Raw genomic sequence first — 18,174 nt, 5'->3', positions numbered from 1 at the left:
GAGCAACCAGTGAGCAAAGTTCTGCTTAGATTATTCTGATTACACCTTAATTCTGAGCATTACTGTTATTCACCAGATAATGAAACATGCAATAGCCAAACAAACTATTTTAAAGGGGTGGTTGATTTTGATTTCACTTTTCTAACTTTAGTTAGTGTGTATGTTGCTGTTTGAGAATAAACAACATCTGCAAAGTTACAACACTCAAAGTTCAAAGCAAAGGGAGATATTTCCTTTTAAAGAAATTGCTTTTTAAGGACTACAACAACAAACGGCTGGTAGAAACTACAGTAGCTTCCTCCCGGGTTAGTGACATCACCAACCCTACAATTTACATAAACCCCGCCCCCGTGAACGCGATTTATAGATTATCATGACAGAATATGCTAATCAATGACTAGAAGATAATTACACATAAGCTACATAAATGCATCAACTAACAATTCAGAAATGTCCTGTTGCTTCTACATGTTGTCACTTCTTCTTGAGTCTCTCCATCTTTCTGACTTCGGTTTGAACATAAAAGGCTAAAAGTTTTAGAAATTTTCAGTGCATGTCTGTGTGAGTGCAAGCTGTTGAAGCTCCGCCCTCTGTGCCATATTTGCATTTAAAGGGACAGACACAAAAACGGTGCGTTTTTGCCCCGCTCACCCTCAAAAAGTGACGATTTTAACATGCTATCTTAAATATCTGTGGGGTATTTTGAGCTAAAACTTCACATTCACACTCTGGGGACATCAAATTCTTATTTTACATCTTGTGAAAAGGGCATTATACCACCCCTTTAACTCATACTTTCTACATGTGTATATTTATTTATTTGTTTGTTCACATACATACATTGTTTACTTAATTCATTTGTGTTTGTTTATAATTCCTTGCTTTGACTAACTTTAACCAGCATACTTCACTCATGACTTTACTCACAAACTTCTGATTCTTTAGACTTATATTTTGAATTCACTTTATTTTATTTTATTTTATTTTATTTTACTTTATTTACTTTAAAATGGTATTTTATTCTATTATTTTCGCATATTTCTTGCGAACTTTATTTTGAATTCGTACACACTTCTGATTCTGACGGACTTTTATTTTAAATTTCTTCCTGCTTCCTGCTTGAAGTTGGTTTCTCGTGACAAATCCTATGACATTTGGATTGTGGATACAAACACCAGCAGGTTAGAAAAAGACGCACATTTGGTTTTAATCGCTTTTAATTACTGTGCATTATTAATATCAAAACATACGCGCTAAACAATATAATCCTAATTTAACTAAAAGCAATTTAGAGCAAAACGTAAATGCGTATTGTATTAAGTTAACTAATAGTCTAAATAGCATATATGAACATATGTCATGGAAGTGCTATGATACTCCATTAAGTACTTTAGAGTACAGTGTATTTACAGTGTATTACTATACATAGTAAATGTATGTAGTATATGAAAATGGTAATCATTCAATGTCGTGGTATACATTAAAAATACCATGGTATTTAAATGTATACTGACACCATAACTATACTATGGTAAAGCTTATGAGTAATCAACTTATTTAAACATGTATCTTCCAGGTGTGCAATAATGGCAAGCAACAAATTCCAAATCGTGGTACAGGGAGAAGCATCAGAAACTGATTCGGATGATGAAGTGTACATCACCTCTGCCCCTCCTGTCCATGCATCATCATCATCATCCTCATCAGGTATGAAGGTGGCAGGAGAAGCGTCCGAGACCGACAGCGAGGATGAGGAGGAGAGAGCGCGCAGACTGGCCTCTGAAAGCCAACAGCAGATGCTCCGCAAAGATCTGCCTCCTCTCATCGTGATCAGAAACACACCTGCCACAGTGTGCGGACAGGAGGACCGATCCTCGCCTGTGTCCAGACCTGACTCGGGTCGCTTTAACTCATTACTTCAGCAGAAACTGCTGGAGAGCAATGCACGACTGTGCACTGACATCAATCAAAGCCTGAAACAGGTGTATCAGAACGCTGCCAGGGACATAAGACAGGCCACCACTCAGCTCAACAACTCTCAGACAGGCATCATCAACGCGTCCCACAGCATTAGACTCATTCTAGAGGACCTGAAGTCAGTGTCTGAGAAGATCGACATCATTACGAGCTGTCATCTGCTGCCGGACATCACCATGCCAAACCCCGTGTCTGGACAATCCTAATCAAATGCTTGAGAGTAAGTTGAGACAGCTTTAAATGACATATGGGCCTGTTGAAGGTCCAATAAAAGCCACAGCTTGGATACATTTGAATGATTTTCTTGGATGCTACATGAGGTGTGGAATGTGTCAGGAGCCGCCCTAGTCATTGACCAACATGGCCATGATTATTAGTGATCAGTAATAACATGGAAATTTGCTTGGGCTGATTTGCTGAATGCGCTGAGAATATATATAAAATAAATAAGTTAAAAAAAGGTTAACTTGTCTGTTGTGTAAACTAAATTTCTCTTCTTTTTTTTAGCATATAGGTTGAAATATACGTCTGATTTAGGGAATGTAACTTACTAGTCAGCATTTCTTTTAATTTATCTTTTAATGTAAAAAGTATAAATTTTAAATAAATAAAAATAGAATTATTATTGAAATAATAAATAATGCAGGTCATAAATAAACTGTGTGCAGCAATATAATAAATAAATGTTTAAAGGAAAGTATATATTTCGGGGTTGTAACTAGTCACCATTTCTTTACATTTTTTATTTTACCTTTTGGCTTTTTTGCAGTTCACTTACAATTTCCTGCAGTTAATGTAATAAATAATATTTGAAATATATTAATATTATTACTAAATAATACAATATTAAATATTTCAGGTAATAATAAACTGCATATATATATATGAAGAGTTCAGATGCAAAAGCCTCTAAATGCCAACTGAAATTTTCTTATAGAATGATCATTTTTATCAAGCTCGTATATTTAAATTCAATAATTTCACTTAAATGGCAATGAAGATTACCTATTAATTGTCATTTAAGTGAAATTACTGAACTTAAATACACAAGCTTTATAAAAATGATCATTCTATAAGAAAATTTCAGATGGCATTTAGAGGCTTTTGCATCTGAAGTCTTCATATATATATATATATATATATATATATATATATATATACATACATATATAAATGTCACACTGAAGGTCACTGCTGTTACTAGATGTCAAATTGCCAAATATGAGTTTCATTTTTTTTCACTTGCTGCATATTTTGCAACAGTATAGATACTTTTTAGCCCTTTAGCCATAAAATTGTCACACAAAAAAAATCAGTCTGCAAAAAAAGCATCACTCATAGCCTGAATTTGATTAGAAACTTTATTGAAACATACAGGTCTGTGATTGGCCACTGGAGAGAAGTTCCAGCGCTGCCATTTTGGAAATGTATAAATTTATGATGAGTGGAGAACATGAAAGCTTCATAGCACCACCTTGATCGGAATAAACACAAGTAGGAAATGCGGCAGACACATACGGCCATTTTCCATTAAATCTGCTGCGTAGTGCGGACACTTTGAAACGCCAACAGCTGAGTTTGAAAGGCACTTCGATGGCAGATTTACCTACATTTGTAACAATCTCTTGTGTACCTACGACTAAATTACTAAATCATAACCTGTTTCTAAACATTAATAAGGCACTGCCCATAAGACTAAACACTTTGCTCATTCTATAAAGCTTATCTTTTCACTATACATATATTTTCAGACACAATCTTAATTTTTTTTTTTTTTTTTTTTAAAGGACACTGATGCTGCACCTTGATTAGAGTTGTGCAAATTTGAAGCAATTATTAAAGCGATATAAATAAACCTTTAAGAAATGCTTTGATGGACAGTAATGATCACATCAATAGTATCAAAAGAAGTTAGTTTTCAGACAGGCAATCCTGCACATAACACTCACTCGCACATATGAACTCTCTCTCTCGCTCACGGTTTTCTTTCACAGAGGCACAATAGTGCAAAGAGATGCGCAACAGATGTGCAAACACTTTGACAGACGTTCAGAAGTAAGACATACTCACACTTACAGAAATAAAGTCACAAGATGTGATTAGTAGAGCTATTGCAGGTGGCAGTAACATGTATCATAAAAAAATGAACTTTGTTATCTAAAGTATAACACTGAGATTGAAAGGAAAGGACTGATAGTACAGTAATGCTACAAAAGCCTTAGTTTCCACGTAAACAACTAAACCAAACTAAACTGATCTGGAAAAAGTCTAGAAACAAATTACAAAAAAAAAAAAATCGAAACAATACATTCAATATGAAATAAACAAGAATGAAAAAAGCCACAGGGATTTTTTTTTTTTTTTAAAGAAAGGGAAAAATCTCACATTCTGTTATTGTCATTAATGATATTACAAAAGGAAAACAGTATTTTTTTTTTCTTCCAAAATACAGTTTTTCTCAAATGTGCAAAAAAAGAAAACATATGACAACTTCCTGTTTCAAAAATGTGAACTCAGTCCTCCAGTATTTCAGCTTACAGTATAAATGAGATTTCAGTTAGAAAGTATTGCACGTTAAAATGATGATTTGTCAAGTCATGATGTGGGGATTTTTCTGACCGTTAAGGATTACATTTGAATCCAGCAAAAAGTTATTGTTCCCCCACCCACAATTCTTATGACGAATGATTTGAACATGACCGAACATCCCAATTTGGAGTTTGGGATTATACCCAGAATGCTCAATACTCAATTTCCTTCATTTAGTTATCATTTTGAACCATCCAAGAAAAGGCATACACAATTGTAAGAATTCAAAACTATATGCAGAAGTAATTGATAATTGTTTGGTTAAATTTAGGCATAATAATAATAATGTCCGGTCATATTGTGGGTGAGGTTCAATTGGTCAGATCACCTAAAAGATTAAGTCTGATTGGTCAGGTCATATAATTGGTGACGTCTGATTGGTCAGGTCATATAATGAGTGATGGCTCTCAAAGCATAGAGCAGCTCTGCCTGCATTCGAGCCTCCATTAGGAGCAAATTCACATGAACCTGGATAAAGGAAAGAAAGGTAATTGAGAATATCAGCATATTCAGAGCAAAATGAATGCTGAAAAAATAATAGTATTACACATGATAATTTGACCTGCCTTTTCGGAGTGTCTGAACTGGTGCCAGTAGCTCTCGTACATGCGGCGAGTGGTTCGCTCTGGATAACACGTCACTGTTTTGATGTAAACCTTCAGACTGCGCTCCAATAACTGATTCACCTCACCGTAGTCGTAATCATCATATCTGCAGACGCACAGAATGAAAACACTTTCAATACTAGGCAGTAAAGAGCTGGACATCAGTACTCTTGGTTGTACTGTGCTTGTACACTAGGGGGCGCTCTGGGCATACATACTGTACACTATGATTTACAGTGGCAACTAACTTGAAAAAAAGTTTAAAGCTGGAGTACTGAAAAAAATAGAATGTAATATGATTGCACATTATTGCACACTCATGGACGTACCTGATGCCGTACATGCAGTGGACGTAGTTGAAGAGAGCCCTGCGCAGCATGCTGGTGTCCACCCCCTCGTGACTGGCCATGTTGTAATAGGTCAGATCGCATGCCGTTCTGAACTTATCATCCAATAGGTGACCAATGTCAGAGTACAGCCTGTTGACCAGAGAGAAACCATGATCCTCCCATGAGTAGTCCTATAGAGTGAACAAGACAGAATGATCAATCATTCATTCTCAATAAGGTATTGAAGAAAAATGCTGTTTATGTGTATACGCGAGGGTAGTTGTCATACTTGTGCTTTAAATGTGGGTGGGTTGTCTTCTCCGTGTCGTGCAAAGTCCTGGTATCCAAACGACGGGTCGTCTACAAACCGAGCCACGGGAGAAGGGGGCACCACTTCCTCATCAAACCCTGAATATGCAAATCACAATATTTTAATACAATATACACACAAACAAAAGATTGCAAGATCCTTTTTTGTTTTCAAGCAATGGTTCCAATTCATGCTTGGTTTGGCGTCACTGATGACAAATGGCAAATGAAGTCAAACAGGTTTAGAACAACATGTGGCTGAGTAGATGATGACAGAATTTTTCATTTTGGTAACTTAATATTAATTCCCACTTTACACACAACAGTAACAGAAAAAAACAGTCTTAAACATATAATTGGTGTCGAGCGGAAACCTTATATCTCCAAAAATGCTACTTTTCAGGAAACTGAAAAACGTGTGTTGTCAAAGTTTATATTGTGGCTTTATATGTGGTTAGACACTTGCATGTGTCATTATATTTTTTATATTTGACCAAAATCAACCTCAAATGGAGTTCTGAGGTTTTTGACCAGTGAATTTCGGCCACATCTGAGGCAGTAAGTGCGTCGCATTACATTTACATCAATTTATGGGTTATAAAGTTTACTGAAGTTTACAACCTCATGTTACCTCAAAATCTCATGTTAAAGATGAAGTGATACACAGGCTATTTCAGACAGTATTGACTGTGACTCTACGACAAATGCTAGAGGCACACTTCTCCGCTCCTCAAACACATAAAGCATTAGTCTTTTTATGTATATGTATATATATATATTCATATAACTTCATTCAAGATTGAGGTGGGTAGATTTATGTGGTTTGACTGACAGTTTGAGGAGCCAATGTAGTTACGAGATTTGGTCACAAGCACTTTTTAATACTTTTCATTGGTTAAATATTTGCAAAAATCCCCAAGACAGACATAAAGGGTGACCAATAGTAATGATTTATGACGAATATGAAGATACAAGGTATCTGCCAGACAACAACGATATTTAAAAGTTTCAGATTTTATTAGCATGTACTATTATCATTATGCCAGAAAATATGAATAATATTATAAACTGAAAAAGTATGTAAAAGTATGTATCTGTGTTGTAATACCTGCAGACACCACCAGAAGACTCTCTTTCTTTTCTTTCTCAAAGCGAGTGAACATCTCCTCCTCTGACGCATCGTCGTCTTCTCGCTCCTCCAGCAATCGCTTCATTCTCTCCATCAGTGCTTCCAGCTCACTCTAAAATACACAACAATGGAGTTAAAAAAAATGACATGCTACTTTTGTCCAAACAAATAAAGATAGCCCTGAATATGCACAGAATATGCATACTATTAATATGCAGATGAATGTCATCAAACTTGTCAAGAGCAATCCTAAAATTTTGTATATGTGTATATGTATAATATATTATAATGTAATGCATTATATATATATATATATATATATATATATATATATATATATATATATATAATTTCATATGATATATAATATATATAATTTTATATACAATATATAGTATATATTCCACATCATATTTTGCATGAAGAACCATAAGAACTATTCGGGCACATCCCTAACATGGATACTCTGTAATGTTTTCCTACCCCAGTGTTAGGGTTACGCAGGGGGTTCCCGTTGGCTTGGTTGCCGTTTGTGAGGTGACAGGTGCATAAACCCGCCATGTCTAGAGGGCAAAGGTCATCCGTGACCCCATTGACCTCCGTGACCTCAGGGTCAGGGTTGACTCCGCTACCAAACACAAAACTAGCCAAGGCATGGAAATGAGCCAACAGTACGACAGCATGAACCAGCTCTGCCAGAGACCAGCTGTGCTCTCCTGTCTTCACCAGAGCCTGAGAAACAAAGAGTGTAAGATCATTAACATTTGATCGAAAATATTTAGCATAACATTACATTTATATCAGAAAAGTCATTCAGTGTCCATCGCTGTCCATAGTGTCAAAAAAATAACTCTGGAGAGCAGAATTTTGTTAAATATATGCACTATATTACATATCCATTATATTTTTACTTAGCCTGTTGTCTTCATTATTTTAATCTGAGTTTGAATAAATCTGAATCATGATTTTTTTTTTTTTACGGCCACCATTTAAATATTATATTTAAAAAACAAATTGGAGTAGAAACATAATTAGGTAACACTTTACAATAAGGTTTCATTAATTAACATTACTTAACTACATTAGCTAAGATGAACTATGAATGAACAATACTTTCAACATTTACTAATACATTATTAAAATCAAAAGTATTTGTTAACATTAGTTAATGCACTGTGGACTAACATGAACAAACAATGAACATCTGGATTTTTATTGACTAACATTAAAAAAGATTAATAAATAAATACTGTAACAAATGGATTGCTCTTTATTAGCTCATTTTAGTAAATACATTAACAAAATTAAACCTTATTGTAAAATATTACCCATAATAAAAACAGGGTTTCTGCAGGTTTCAGTAAGTCAAATTTAAGACCTTTTTAAGACATTTTAAGACCATAAAGATTGAAATTTAAGACCTACACGACACATTATCCAAGTTAGATAGATAGTTACCTCGGGATCATTAGAGTATATCTATCTATCTTTCTATCTATCTAGGATTATCTGAGAGAGAGAGGGAGAGGTAGATATTTTTTTAATAGAAAATTGTACTTTTGCATATTATACTGTAAAAACACAATTATTGTTGATTTTAGTTGATCATAGTTGATCATAACTAGAGAGGAAATGATTAAATGATTAAAGTGACCAAAATTATCACGGTTACCACAGAATCCTGTTCAAAAAGTACTAATACTACAGAATGAAGTCAATTCAACAAGTTTTATGTCGAAAAACAGCAAATAAAAAATGTATTAGCATCAATATGCACTTTTTGTTTACGTAAACATTAAAATACCATTAAAAATGATGGCCAGATTTTAAAAGAGTATCTTGCAACATGTTATCTACTAACATGTACAAGTTCAAATAAAGTTTTGACAAAAAAAGGTTTTATACAAAGATAAACCTCATATTTCAGCCTTTAAATATTTTTTTATAAAAAGAATGAGTCAAAATATATAAATTACTGACATTTACACATTAGCTTATATGTATTAGTAGTGTTTGGGTGCACCCCCATCCTTCATGTTGACTGAGCTTTCAATGTTGTTATGGAAAGGGGTGATTGGTTGGTTCCTGTCACATGACCTGCGGTGCGTTTGCGGCATTCTGAAAAGTTTTTCTCATCTTGTTGCGCCTGGCCAAAAAATTAGCGCGTCGCTTCAATTATGAGCCTACATTTGAACAAACTTGAGCGCGCAAAAGACGCGATATGTGAACGGCCTCTGGCGAGCTAGCTCATATCAAGCCACGAGCTACTGGTAGCACGCGAGCGACGTGTTGGAGACCCATGCTCTAGAGCTCCGCTTTGTAGGCTACAACTCCATACTTTTTTGCTACTTTGTAATAACTTTCTGCGGCCAGGGTTTCTGGAAATGAACTAGGGTAAACACTTTTTTAGACCTGACTAAATTAAATTTAAGAACTAGGATGAAAATCTGGCCGTTTTTAAGACTTTTTAAGGCCTTAAATTTAAAGTTCCGAATTTTAGACTTTTTAAGACCCCGCGGAAACCCTGTAAAAAGTGACTATAAAAACTGCAATTTAAATGTTTACATTCAACTCATATATTTTTTTATTTGGAGTATTGATTATTAAATAAATTTGATTAGCTAACTGATTATTAAATAAATTTGATTAGCTAACTGATTATTAAATCAATTTGATTACCTAACTGATTATTAAATCAATTTGATTACCTAAATGATTATTAAATAAATTTGATTACCTAACTGATTATTAAATAAATTTGATTACCTAACTGATTATCAAATAAACTTTATTTTCAGTTTTTGGTGTTTCAGTAAAAAAAAAAGTACTTTTTTGATTCACAAAGAATTAACACAAAACTGGATTGAAAATGCAATGCTTTTATTTACAAGATGATATTCGGATGCCACCCTCTGAATTAAACATGCTTGAGTGACGTCATGTGACAATAAATGTAGTGCAGAAATGTTTATTGTTGCAAAATGATTGCATAATGCAAAAAAAAAAAAAATAGCTAGAATACTGAGCAATAAAAAATATCACTAGTGTGTTACCTTTATATGTTGCTTTGTAATGAGCCAGGGTCTGTGCGCGAGGATCTTGTTAATCTCGTTGAGGTTGCGGAGGCGTTGCGGGCAGAACTCCAGACCTCTCAGCCAATCAGAACACACGCCTATCTGCTCGAACTCCTGCATGTGGTGACAAACCAGCGAGGAACACTGATGCCGCGCTGCAGCCTGCAAAACACAGACAAAAATCACTCATAAAACTGTTCCAGTTGAATAAAGTCTCCCTTGAAAGTGTTTCTGTATGCGTTTGTACCATTATAGCGATGTAATGTCTGTAGTGGAGTGGTAGGGGGCCGTCCATCCTCAAGAGGTAATAGTGGCAGCGCAGGAAGGCTTGCAGATAATGCGGGTGGAGCCCCATCACCTGCGTCAGGTTGTCCACGCGCCCGCTGAACTCTTCCTCTAAGAACATCACTGTGGAGTCACTCAGAGGCATGGCTCCTAGGATCTGGGATCAGGATCAGAACACGGGACATTTAACAACAGTGCAAAATATGGACTATATTTTTCCTTACATAAAAGTACTGCGGTCAGATGGTAATGCAAATTAAATACGTGGTGTATAGAACTAAATTGTGTCTGATTTTGTAATATGAGACATCACCAATATGCGATGCTATGAATCAGAGCCGAGAAAGATTTGAACTCTGGCTCAGGTTAATCTTAATTCAATGAAGGGATTTAACTCGGATTCAAAGAAAATTATCTCCTGAACTGGCTGAACTCAAAACAAAAGTGAAATGAACACCAGCTGACTCGAGAAAGAATGATTACAGCATCTGAGTTAGGTGAACTCGGATTGAGTGAGTGTGTGAGAGAAGAGAGAAAAAGTGGTAATATTGTGGTATACTGACATATACTATGAACTATGTTTGAACCATTCAAAAGAAATTAAAACTTTTATTTAGTAAGGACACGTTACATTTTTGAGATTTACATTTCTATTCATCTATTACATTTCTATTTTGAACTTTTTATTCATCAAAGCATCCTGAAACAAACGTACAACTTATACACAAAAATATTAAGCAGCACAAATTAAGTAATAATACTGAAAATTCAGCTTTGTCATTGGATAAATAACTGACATTTTTAAATATATTAAAATAGAAAATGTTATTTTAATTTGTAAAAATATTTCACAATATTACTGTTTAATATTGTAATCAAATAAATGCAGCCTTGGTTAACATAAAGACTTCTTTTTTAAAAAACATTAAAAACTAAATCTTACTAACTCTAAAAGATCATGGTTATACCATGGTATATGTAAAAAAAAAAATCGTGGTGTAAACATTGTACCATCTCTGAACCAAGAAATGCAACTTATAATATTTTGTTATTAGTATTACCTCATTTTCTGGAATAAATGAGCTTGGTCCTGTTGATATGTGTCTTGACATCTTCATTCCTTTTTCCTGTGAAACAATAATATTTATGATGAATATGATGAAAACATCCAGACAATACGATTCAATTATTATTATTATTTTTACTGAAATGTGTATTTTTATGTAAGCTAATTTCAGGTTAATATGCAGAGACAACTATAAGTTAAGCCATCTGTAGCTTGATTCTGCACAGCAACAGTCGCTCAACCAATGGCGTGCGTTTGGGGGCGGGTCTATCTGTTTATTCAACCAATGGCAGGCAGGTGAAAACTTGTTTGAAAGCAGTCATTATAAGAAACAATACTACCTTAAAAACAGTCTAACAAGCATAAAGTAAATTCCTAGATAGATTATGTGATAAAAGTATATAATAGTGTGTTTAATGTATATATTTTAAAGGGCACAACATAGTTTTTTCAGGTCGTTTTTTGTGTCTCCCTGCTGGGGTTTATTTTGAAAGTCTCTGCCAGCGTTTTGTTCCTGTTACAGTGAAAGGTAAGGAGTTCCACGAATGCTGTGTTTGTGTTTTATCTATGTGTGTGTGTGTGTGTGTGTGTGTGTGTGTGTGTGTGTGTGTGTGTGTGTGTGTGTGTGTGTTCGCTAAACTCTCTATAATGCCAAGGGTGTAAGGGTCACTTCAGTTCAGTGGTCCGAGGACTGGACACACCAAATCTCTTTCCCCGTCATTCTCACCCTCTCTTGCACTTTATCTATCCTTCCTTCCTTCTCTTCATGGTTTGTGTTTGTTCAGGATATCCCACCCCTTACCCCTAACCACCACAAATACACAAACGGTGTTGTATTTGCGGTCAAAAGTGTTTTGCCTCCACTCTGCGGCCTTGGTGTAAACCTGTGCTGTTTAGAAAACACAAACCTGGAACTACCAAGATTCTGCACAGACACAGACACTAAATTGTATGCACAAGGTGCTCAAACATGTGTTTTTCTCTCTATTTGCATTCAAGTTGTTTTGCAATGATGCGAAAACTGTGAGAGGAAAGATTGAGCAACACGAAATACAGGGAGAGTTTTGTTTTGGGGCTTGTTGGTTTCTTACATCCACTGCTCTGTTGAAAGAGAACAAGACACTACATATAAAATAAAGAGAGTAAATAGACTGTGCAAAGAAAGAGGGAAAGCGGCAAACAGAGGGAGGGCAGAGGAGGGGAAAAATACAGAAAAGTCTTTTGAAAGAGAGGCCTCCAGCATTAAGCAACTCAACTGAAACACATTCACAGTGTTTGCACAGTGCACACCATTGTTGTTTGCAAACTAAAACTATTAAAAATGGTTACATTCAATAGTGTACATTTTAATTAAGCAAATTATACGAGTCATCACCCTCTTGTGTGAGTGTATTTTTCATCAGAAGAAGCCTTTCTCTCATCTCTGTTGTATAATAATCAAAGTCAAACATATAAAGCAAGAGAGAACAGACAAGACAGAAAGAGAACCTCAGAATATGTGAGACTAATTTGTTCTATGTGCTTTATGTAATGCTTGTGTGTATTTGCAATGAGGCTGCACTGATTGGCCATCCCGACTTGTTTGACACACACGGAAACATTGACATGCTGTGACCATTGTGACCTGCACCATGAAAACGCATCAATGCTCCTGGCCAATCAAAGAACAGCGTACTATCAGCACTGATAATGCTTGAGACTGTCATTCTGTGGCACCATGGTAACAGTTCTGTTGTCATAACAGCAGCATGAGTGTCCATGGATAGAGGCGGCGTCTTCCTCAAATAGTCTGGGACAGTGTCTAGATTTTAAAAAATGTATCTCTTCAATAAGAATAATACGAAAGTTAATCAAAAACTAATTTCTATGGTTTTAAAATTCGAAGGGATGTAATAGGGCTCATAAAAAAGAACGTCTGAAATTTTAATCTTCGCATATGAATACTTTTTAATACATTTCAATAAAAAATATTGAAAGGCTATTGACAAAGAACCAAATATCAATTTATGATAACAAAAATGTCAAAGTGTGGAAAGAACTACTCATTGGTAAAAGGTAAAAAATTGATCATTCATTAAAAAACTTGAGGCCTTACAAAAGTTGACCATAAGCCAAATATACTTTTACTATTGTATTTTCGCTATCTAAAAAAAAAAAAAAAAAAAAAAACTGTACACAACACCAACAAACTTTAGTAACTAGTATTTTGTCAGAAAGTATAAGCACCCTTTGTTTTCTTTTACTATTAGGCCTGTTCACACCAAGAATAATATTTATAAAGATAACTATAATTATAACTATATTAGCGTCCACACCAACAGATGATAATGTTCTGTTCATTAGAAGCACTAGTTTTGTCATATGTCACTTTAAATGCTTCACTCTAAATGTATTTAAATGCATTAAAGCAGGATGGATTCTGATTGGCTGTCAGTGTTTTTATCTGTTTTTTTATCATTCATCAGCTGGAGAAAATCGTTCTGAAAGTGATTCCAATGATATTATAGATAACGATAACGAGACTTCTCTGTGCCCTTAGTTGTGGTCAGGACTCTGCTACTCTTTTATATTTAGTACGATAGATTTTTAGAACTACCGGTATTTCTTTATCGTTAATGTTATAGTTATCATTTGGCTGCAATGTTCCACTTTACTTATACAATCGTAGTATTACCACTTTTACCACGTAAACATAGTACTATGATTTCATGACTTTAACTATTATTTTCAAGGTTACATAAAACCCTCTATACTGCAAGTCTAAGGTAGGTTACCACCCAAACAATTTAAATTTGGTTGCAGAGTTGATCTTTACAAGTGTGTTTTTATGGTTGTACTGTATGCACAGGTCATTTCATAAAAATCAAGGTTGTGGTTTTAAACGTTTAAAAGCCACTCCTTGATCTACAAAAGCCTGTTAAAAAACCTCAAATGGACTCTGGATTACACAGAAGGTGTCTGAACAGTCAGTACTCTCGTCTCGCCCTTAGACATGTCAGGTTTTATGTATTCAATATTAAAGGATGCTATTGTTCCAGCCCTTCGCACTGTTGCCCAGTCAAGCTTTTGAGTTGAAATGGCTGTCCAGGAATCCTATATGCTTCCTTCCCTTCCAAGACCTGGCGCTCTGCCTTCAGCCGTAGATGCCAGAAGTGTAAGTGTGTTTTAAAGAAAGAGGGAGAAAAAAGTGGGTCTGTCAGACTCCGAGCCTGATTGTGTGTTCTATGTTCTGGGGGAAAGTGCAGAAATCTTTGTCTCTATGACAGCACAGGTATGTGTAGAAAAAAGCACACATAAACACACCAATACAGTACTTACATAAGTCCACTTTGTGCTCAGTTTGAACAAATGAGGCCTACCCTGACTGAGTTTGAAGAGAGAGACATAAATTGTATAAAATATGAGAGAGAGAGAGAGAGAGAGAGAGAGAGAGAGAGAGAGAGAGAGAGAGAGAGAGAGAGAGAGAGAGAGAGAGAGTCCAGATATGTTAACAAATATTCAGCGTCTCAGTGGGGATTAGGATTAGGTTTGATCTCCAGTGAAGTTTTTAACGGGATGTAATGATGAGAGAACGGGGGGTTATTATGGAGCGGTTTACTGGGGATTACTTTATCCAGTTCTTAGAATGGTAAGATCAAGGATAAATTAAATTGAGGATGATGTGTAATTTATAGTGAAATACAGGTCTTAATAATAGAGCATTCAAAATGTGTTTTAGATTAAACCAGTGGAACCATCTTTGTTATGGAATTTAAAAAAATATATAAATATTAGATGAAAAACTCAACTTAAAAAAACAGAAATGTTGTAATTTTTGGCAACAAACTAATATAACCCTAAATATAACTAAAATGACTGAAACTAAAATGGAAAAAAACCAAAACAAATTAAAGCTAAATAAAAATATATTTATTTTAAAAATTATAAAAATGGCAAAAGCTAAAATTCATATGAAAACAGAAAATAATTAATAAATAATAATTAGTGTATAAATAGTTTATAAATACTATAATTATTTATAAATAACACTAAAATAGCACTGTTCTCAATACTCTGCATAATTTGGTATCATCATGTAGCACAAATGATGCGAGTTACATGCCAAAGATTCATATATTTTTTCGAAACTTCTAAGAATAGCATATAAATTAAATCAGTTACTGATCAAATAAATTACATTATTATAAAATGATTGTGCATTCTTGTACGCCAGTTGCTTGCACATGAAATAAACTAAATGAATAAAAAATGCTCTGTAAATAAAAGCAAATATCCATTTTTAAACCATTAAAAGTAATTTTCCATGTTTTTTTACTACATTTTCTGACATAACAGGCTTTCTTTCTCTCATAAGGATCCTCTCCCTGGTGGTCACTTGATTGCGTCAGCATCTGTGGCCCTTGAATGATGCCATTAAACTCATAAAAGATTATGCAACACTGGCAGAATGCACAGGTTTTAGTTTTGCTTGAGCAGACGCCTAGTGGCACCATGACAAATGTCCCCGGCCGGCACTTGCTCTCAGTCCTCATTCAATTAGTGGTTTGAGTATTTGTAGTTCTCATGGCGATGTCTACCCACAGATCGCTGCTCAAACATGACTACAGGACCTACAGGCACTGATGCTCTTCCCGACGGCGGGTCACTATGTGGTAATGGGGCAGTGCGATTCATTGGTCAATTATGTCACGCCAGCGCACACGGCAGCTGGAGGAACAGGAAGTGTGTCAGATGCTGAATCAGCAAAACTCAGTTTTATATAGAGCTTCTGTCCGTCTCTCTTTTCAAGCAAGAAAACATTGATAAACAAAACCGGTTGCATCGACGCAAGTCGGTTTTGTTGCCGTTCAGAATCCACAGTAGAGCCATTGTTGCTTGTTCTCTGAAGCGTGTGTGACAGCAAACAGAAATAAAGACAGGTAAAAACGAACCAACACAGGTGTTATGGGATCGAGTGATAAACAGAGAAAATGATCACTCAAAATAAGATTACAAAGCATGTTAGAAAGTGTTTGATGTCACATTATTCTTCAGATGATTTCTGGGTTCTTTAAAGGGAGCAACCAAAAATGAAAATCCTGTCATAATTTTCTCATGCCATTTCAAACATTTTGTAGAACACACAGTGAATGATGACAGAAGTTTCATTTTTAGGTGAACTTATTCCTTTAATGCAACAATACATGGTATAAAAGAACTAGAGAATAAAACGTTCTTTGTGGAACTTTAAAAGTTTTCTTAATTGGAAATAATTGGTTCTAATTTGGCTCTAATTATATATTTTTTTTCTTCTGCAGGCCAAGGCAAGAGAGAGATGAGTTTGAACTGAATGTTCCCAACCAGCTAGAGCAACAGGTGAGAAGAGACTAGCTATTTGCTGATGAGAGTTATCACAACCAGGGAAACAGGTAATGAAGAACCTTGTCGACATGACTAAGTAACCACAAATCCCTCAAACCTTTCTCATATAACAAGAGTTCTCCAAACAGACACACATTGTCATGCACTTAAAAATACAGGTTTGCATACAGCCGCAGGATAGCCATTCGCACCCTGCTGCAAGAGAGCAAGATCAAACAAACAGCAAACAGCTTCAGCCAATAGTTCAATCTGATAAATGCCAGCTCGTGTTTCTGTATTAAAGTCCAGTTTGACTTACAACTTTTGGCAGGGTGTGTGTGAGAAGATGTGCAGAGCAGAAGTAGGTCACATGTGTCCGACATGATTTATGAAAGCTAAAAATAACATCTTCCAGCCAAAGAAAAGAGAGAGAGAGAGAGAGAGAGAGAGAGAGAGAGAGAGAGAGAGAGAGAGAGATGATGATGGCAGGATTTCAGATGAGATGAGTAGGTCACTAAGTTAGTCAGCCTCTGATACAATCAAAATGTGAAGAAATGCATACCATTTTAATTTAAACCTGTCAGTATGTTGCAAAAATCTATTATGTACACAAACACACACACACACACACACACACACACATATGCATACATACATATATATATATATATATATATATGTATATGTGTACACACACTGAAAAATATACATACATAAAATGAAAAAACGACTAATCCAATTATCTATAAAATAAAAAACAACAACTAATAACATAACAACTACTAGTATAATGAAATGTACACTAAAATATATAGGCCTACTAGTTATTTAAATATGGCTAATATAAACATCTCTGGGGTCGCCAGAGATATGAGAAATGTCTAATACTTATACACAACCCAATGCAGCTTCCCATCACCAAGATCAACATCAGGATCAAATGCATTAATGTTTTAATAACACAATAAGCCGAAATGGATGCAGAAAAAACAGTTTTAGACACACGGAGAAGAACAACGTTACCTTCTCTCTGATCATGTTCCGACAGTGGTTGCAGATGTCTGCGTTTTCGTTCATTCTGGCAAGTTTAAACCAGGCGAAGAGCTGAATCCCGGTGTCAGTGACGATGTACTGGTCTGGGCATGTTCGCTGCCAGTTCCTCTGTGGGCGATCAAGACCTGAAGGAGGACTGGACACCCCTCCTTATCCCTTCGTGTCTCCCTTCGCAGTGCGCAAAGCTCTCCAAAGTGTCCAACTTCAGCATGAACGTGCACTACACGCCCCCTTCAGCTGGCCTCTTTCGCTTCGACTCCCGAGTGAATCGTTCTTGTGAACCGATTCGCAACGCGCTTGTGAATTACTAATAACTGATGACTTCGGTTAGGGGTAAAACCGTGAGATGGGAAAAAATTGCTATATTAATATCGAGAATAATTAATATTATTATTACCAGTCATTAAAATTATTACTT

At 35.4% G+C, this 18,174-nt stretch overlaps 2 protein-coding genes across 2 annotated transcripts; one reads left to right on the top strand and one right to left on the bottom strand.

The window, feature by feature from the left end:
• Positions 1 to 1,105: 1,105 nt before the first annotated feature.
• bloc1s3 (biogenesis of lysosomal organelles complex-1, subunit 3) lies at positions 1,106 to 4,329 on the top strand. Its single transcript, XM_082179029.1, has 2 exons — positions 1,106 to 1,181; positions 1,577 to 4,329. The coding sequence occupies exon 2, from the start codon at positions 1,587 to 1,589 to the stop codon at positions 2,181 to 2,183; it is 597 nt and encodes a 198-aa protein (XP_082035155.1). The 5' UTR covers positions 1,106 to 1,181; positions 1,577 to 1,586; the 3' UTR covers positions 2,184 to 4,329.
• On the bottom strand, positions 3,325 to 17,954 carry sesn3 (sestrin 3). The gene is made up of 10 exons (XM_082179028.1): positions 17,727 to 17,954; positions 11,359 to 11,424; positions 10,260 to 10,454; positions 9,992 to 10,174; positions 7,422 to 7,670; positions 6,918 to 7,050; positions 5,790 to 5,908; positions 5,501 to 5,691; positions 5,133 to 5,277; positions 3,325 to 5,034 (listed from the first exon to the last, which is right to left on the bottom strand). Exons 1-10 carry the CDS (start codon positions 17,778 to 17,780, stop codon positions 4,948 to 4,950), a joined length of 1,422 nt encoding a protein of 473 aa, XP_082035154.1. The 5' UTR covers positions 17,781 to 17,954; the 3' UTR covers positions 3,325 to 4,947.
• Between the last annotated feature and the right edge of the window lie 220 nt (positions 17,955 to 18,174).

This window comes from Leuciscus leuciscus (assembly GCF_965113295.1).
Source record: "Leuciscus leuciscus genome assembly, chromosome: 9".
NCBI classification, from domain to species: domain Eukaryota; kingdom Metazoa; phylum Chordata; class Actinopteri; order Cypriniformes; family Leuciscidae; genus Leuciscus; species Leuciscus leuciscus.
Note: the sequence above shows the minus strand (reverse complement) of the source record. Positions and strands in the feature narration are given on the sequence as shown.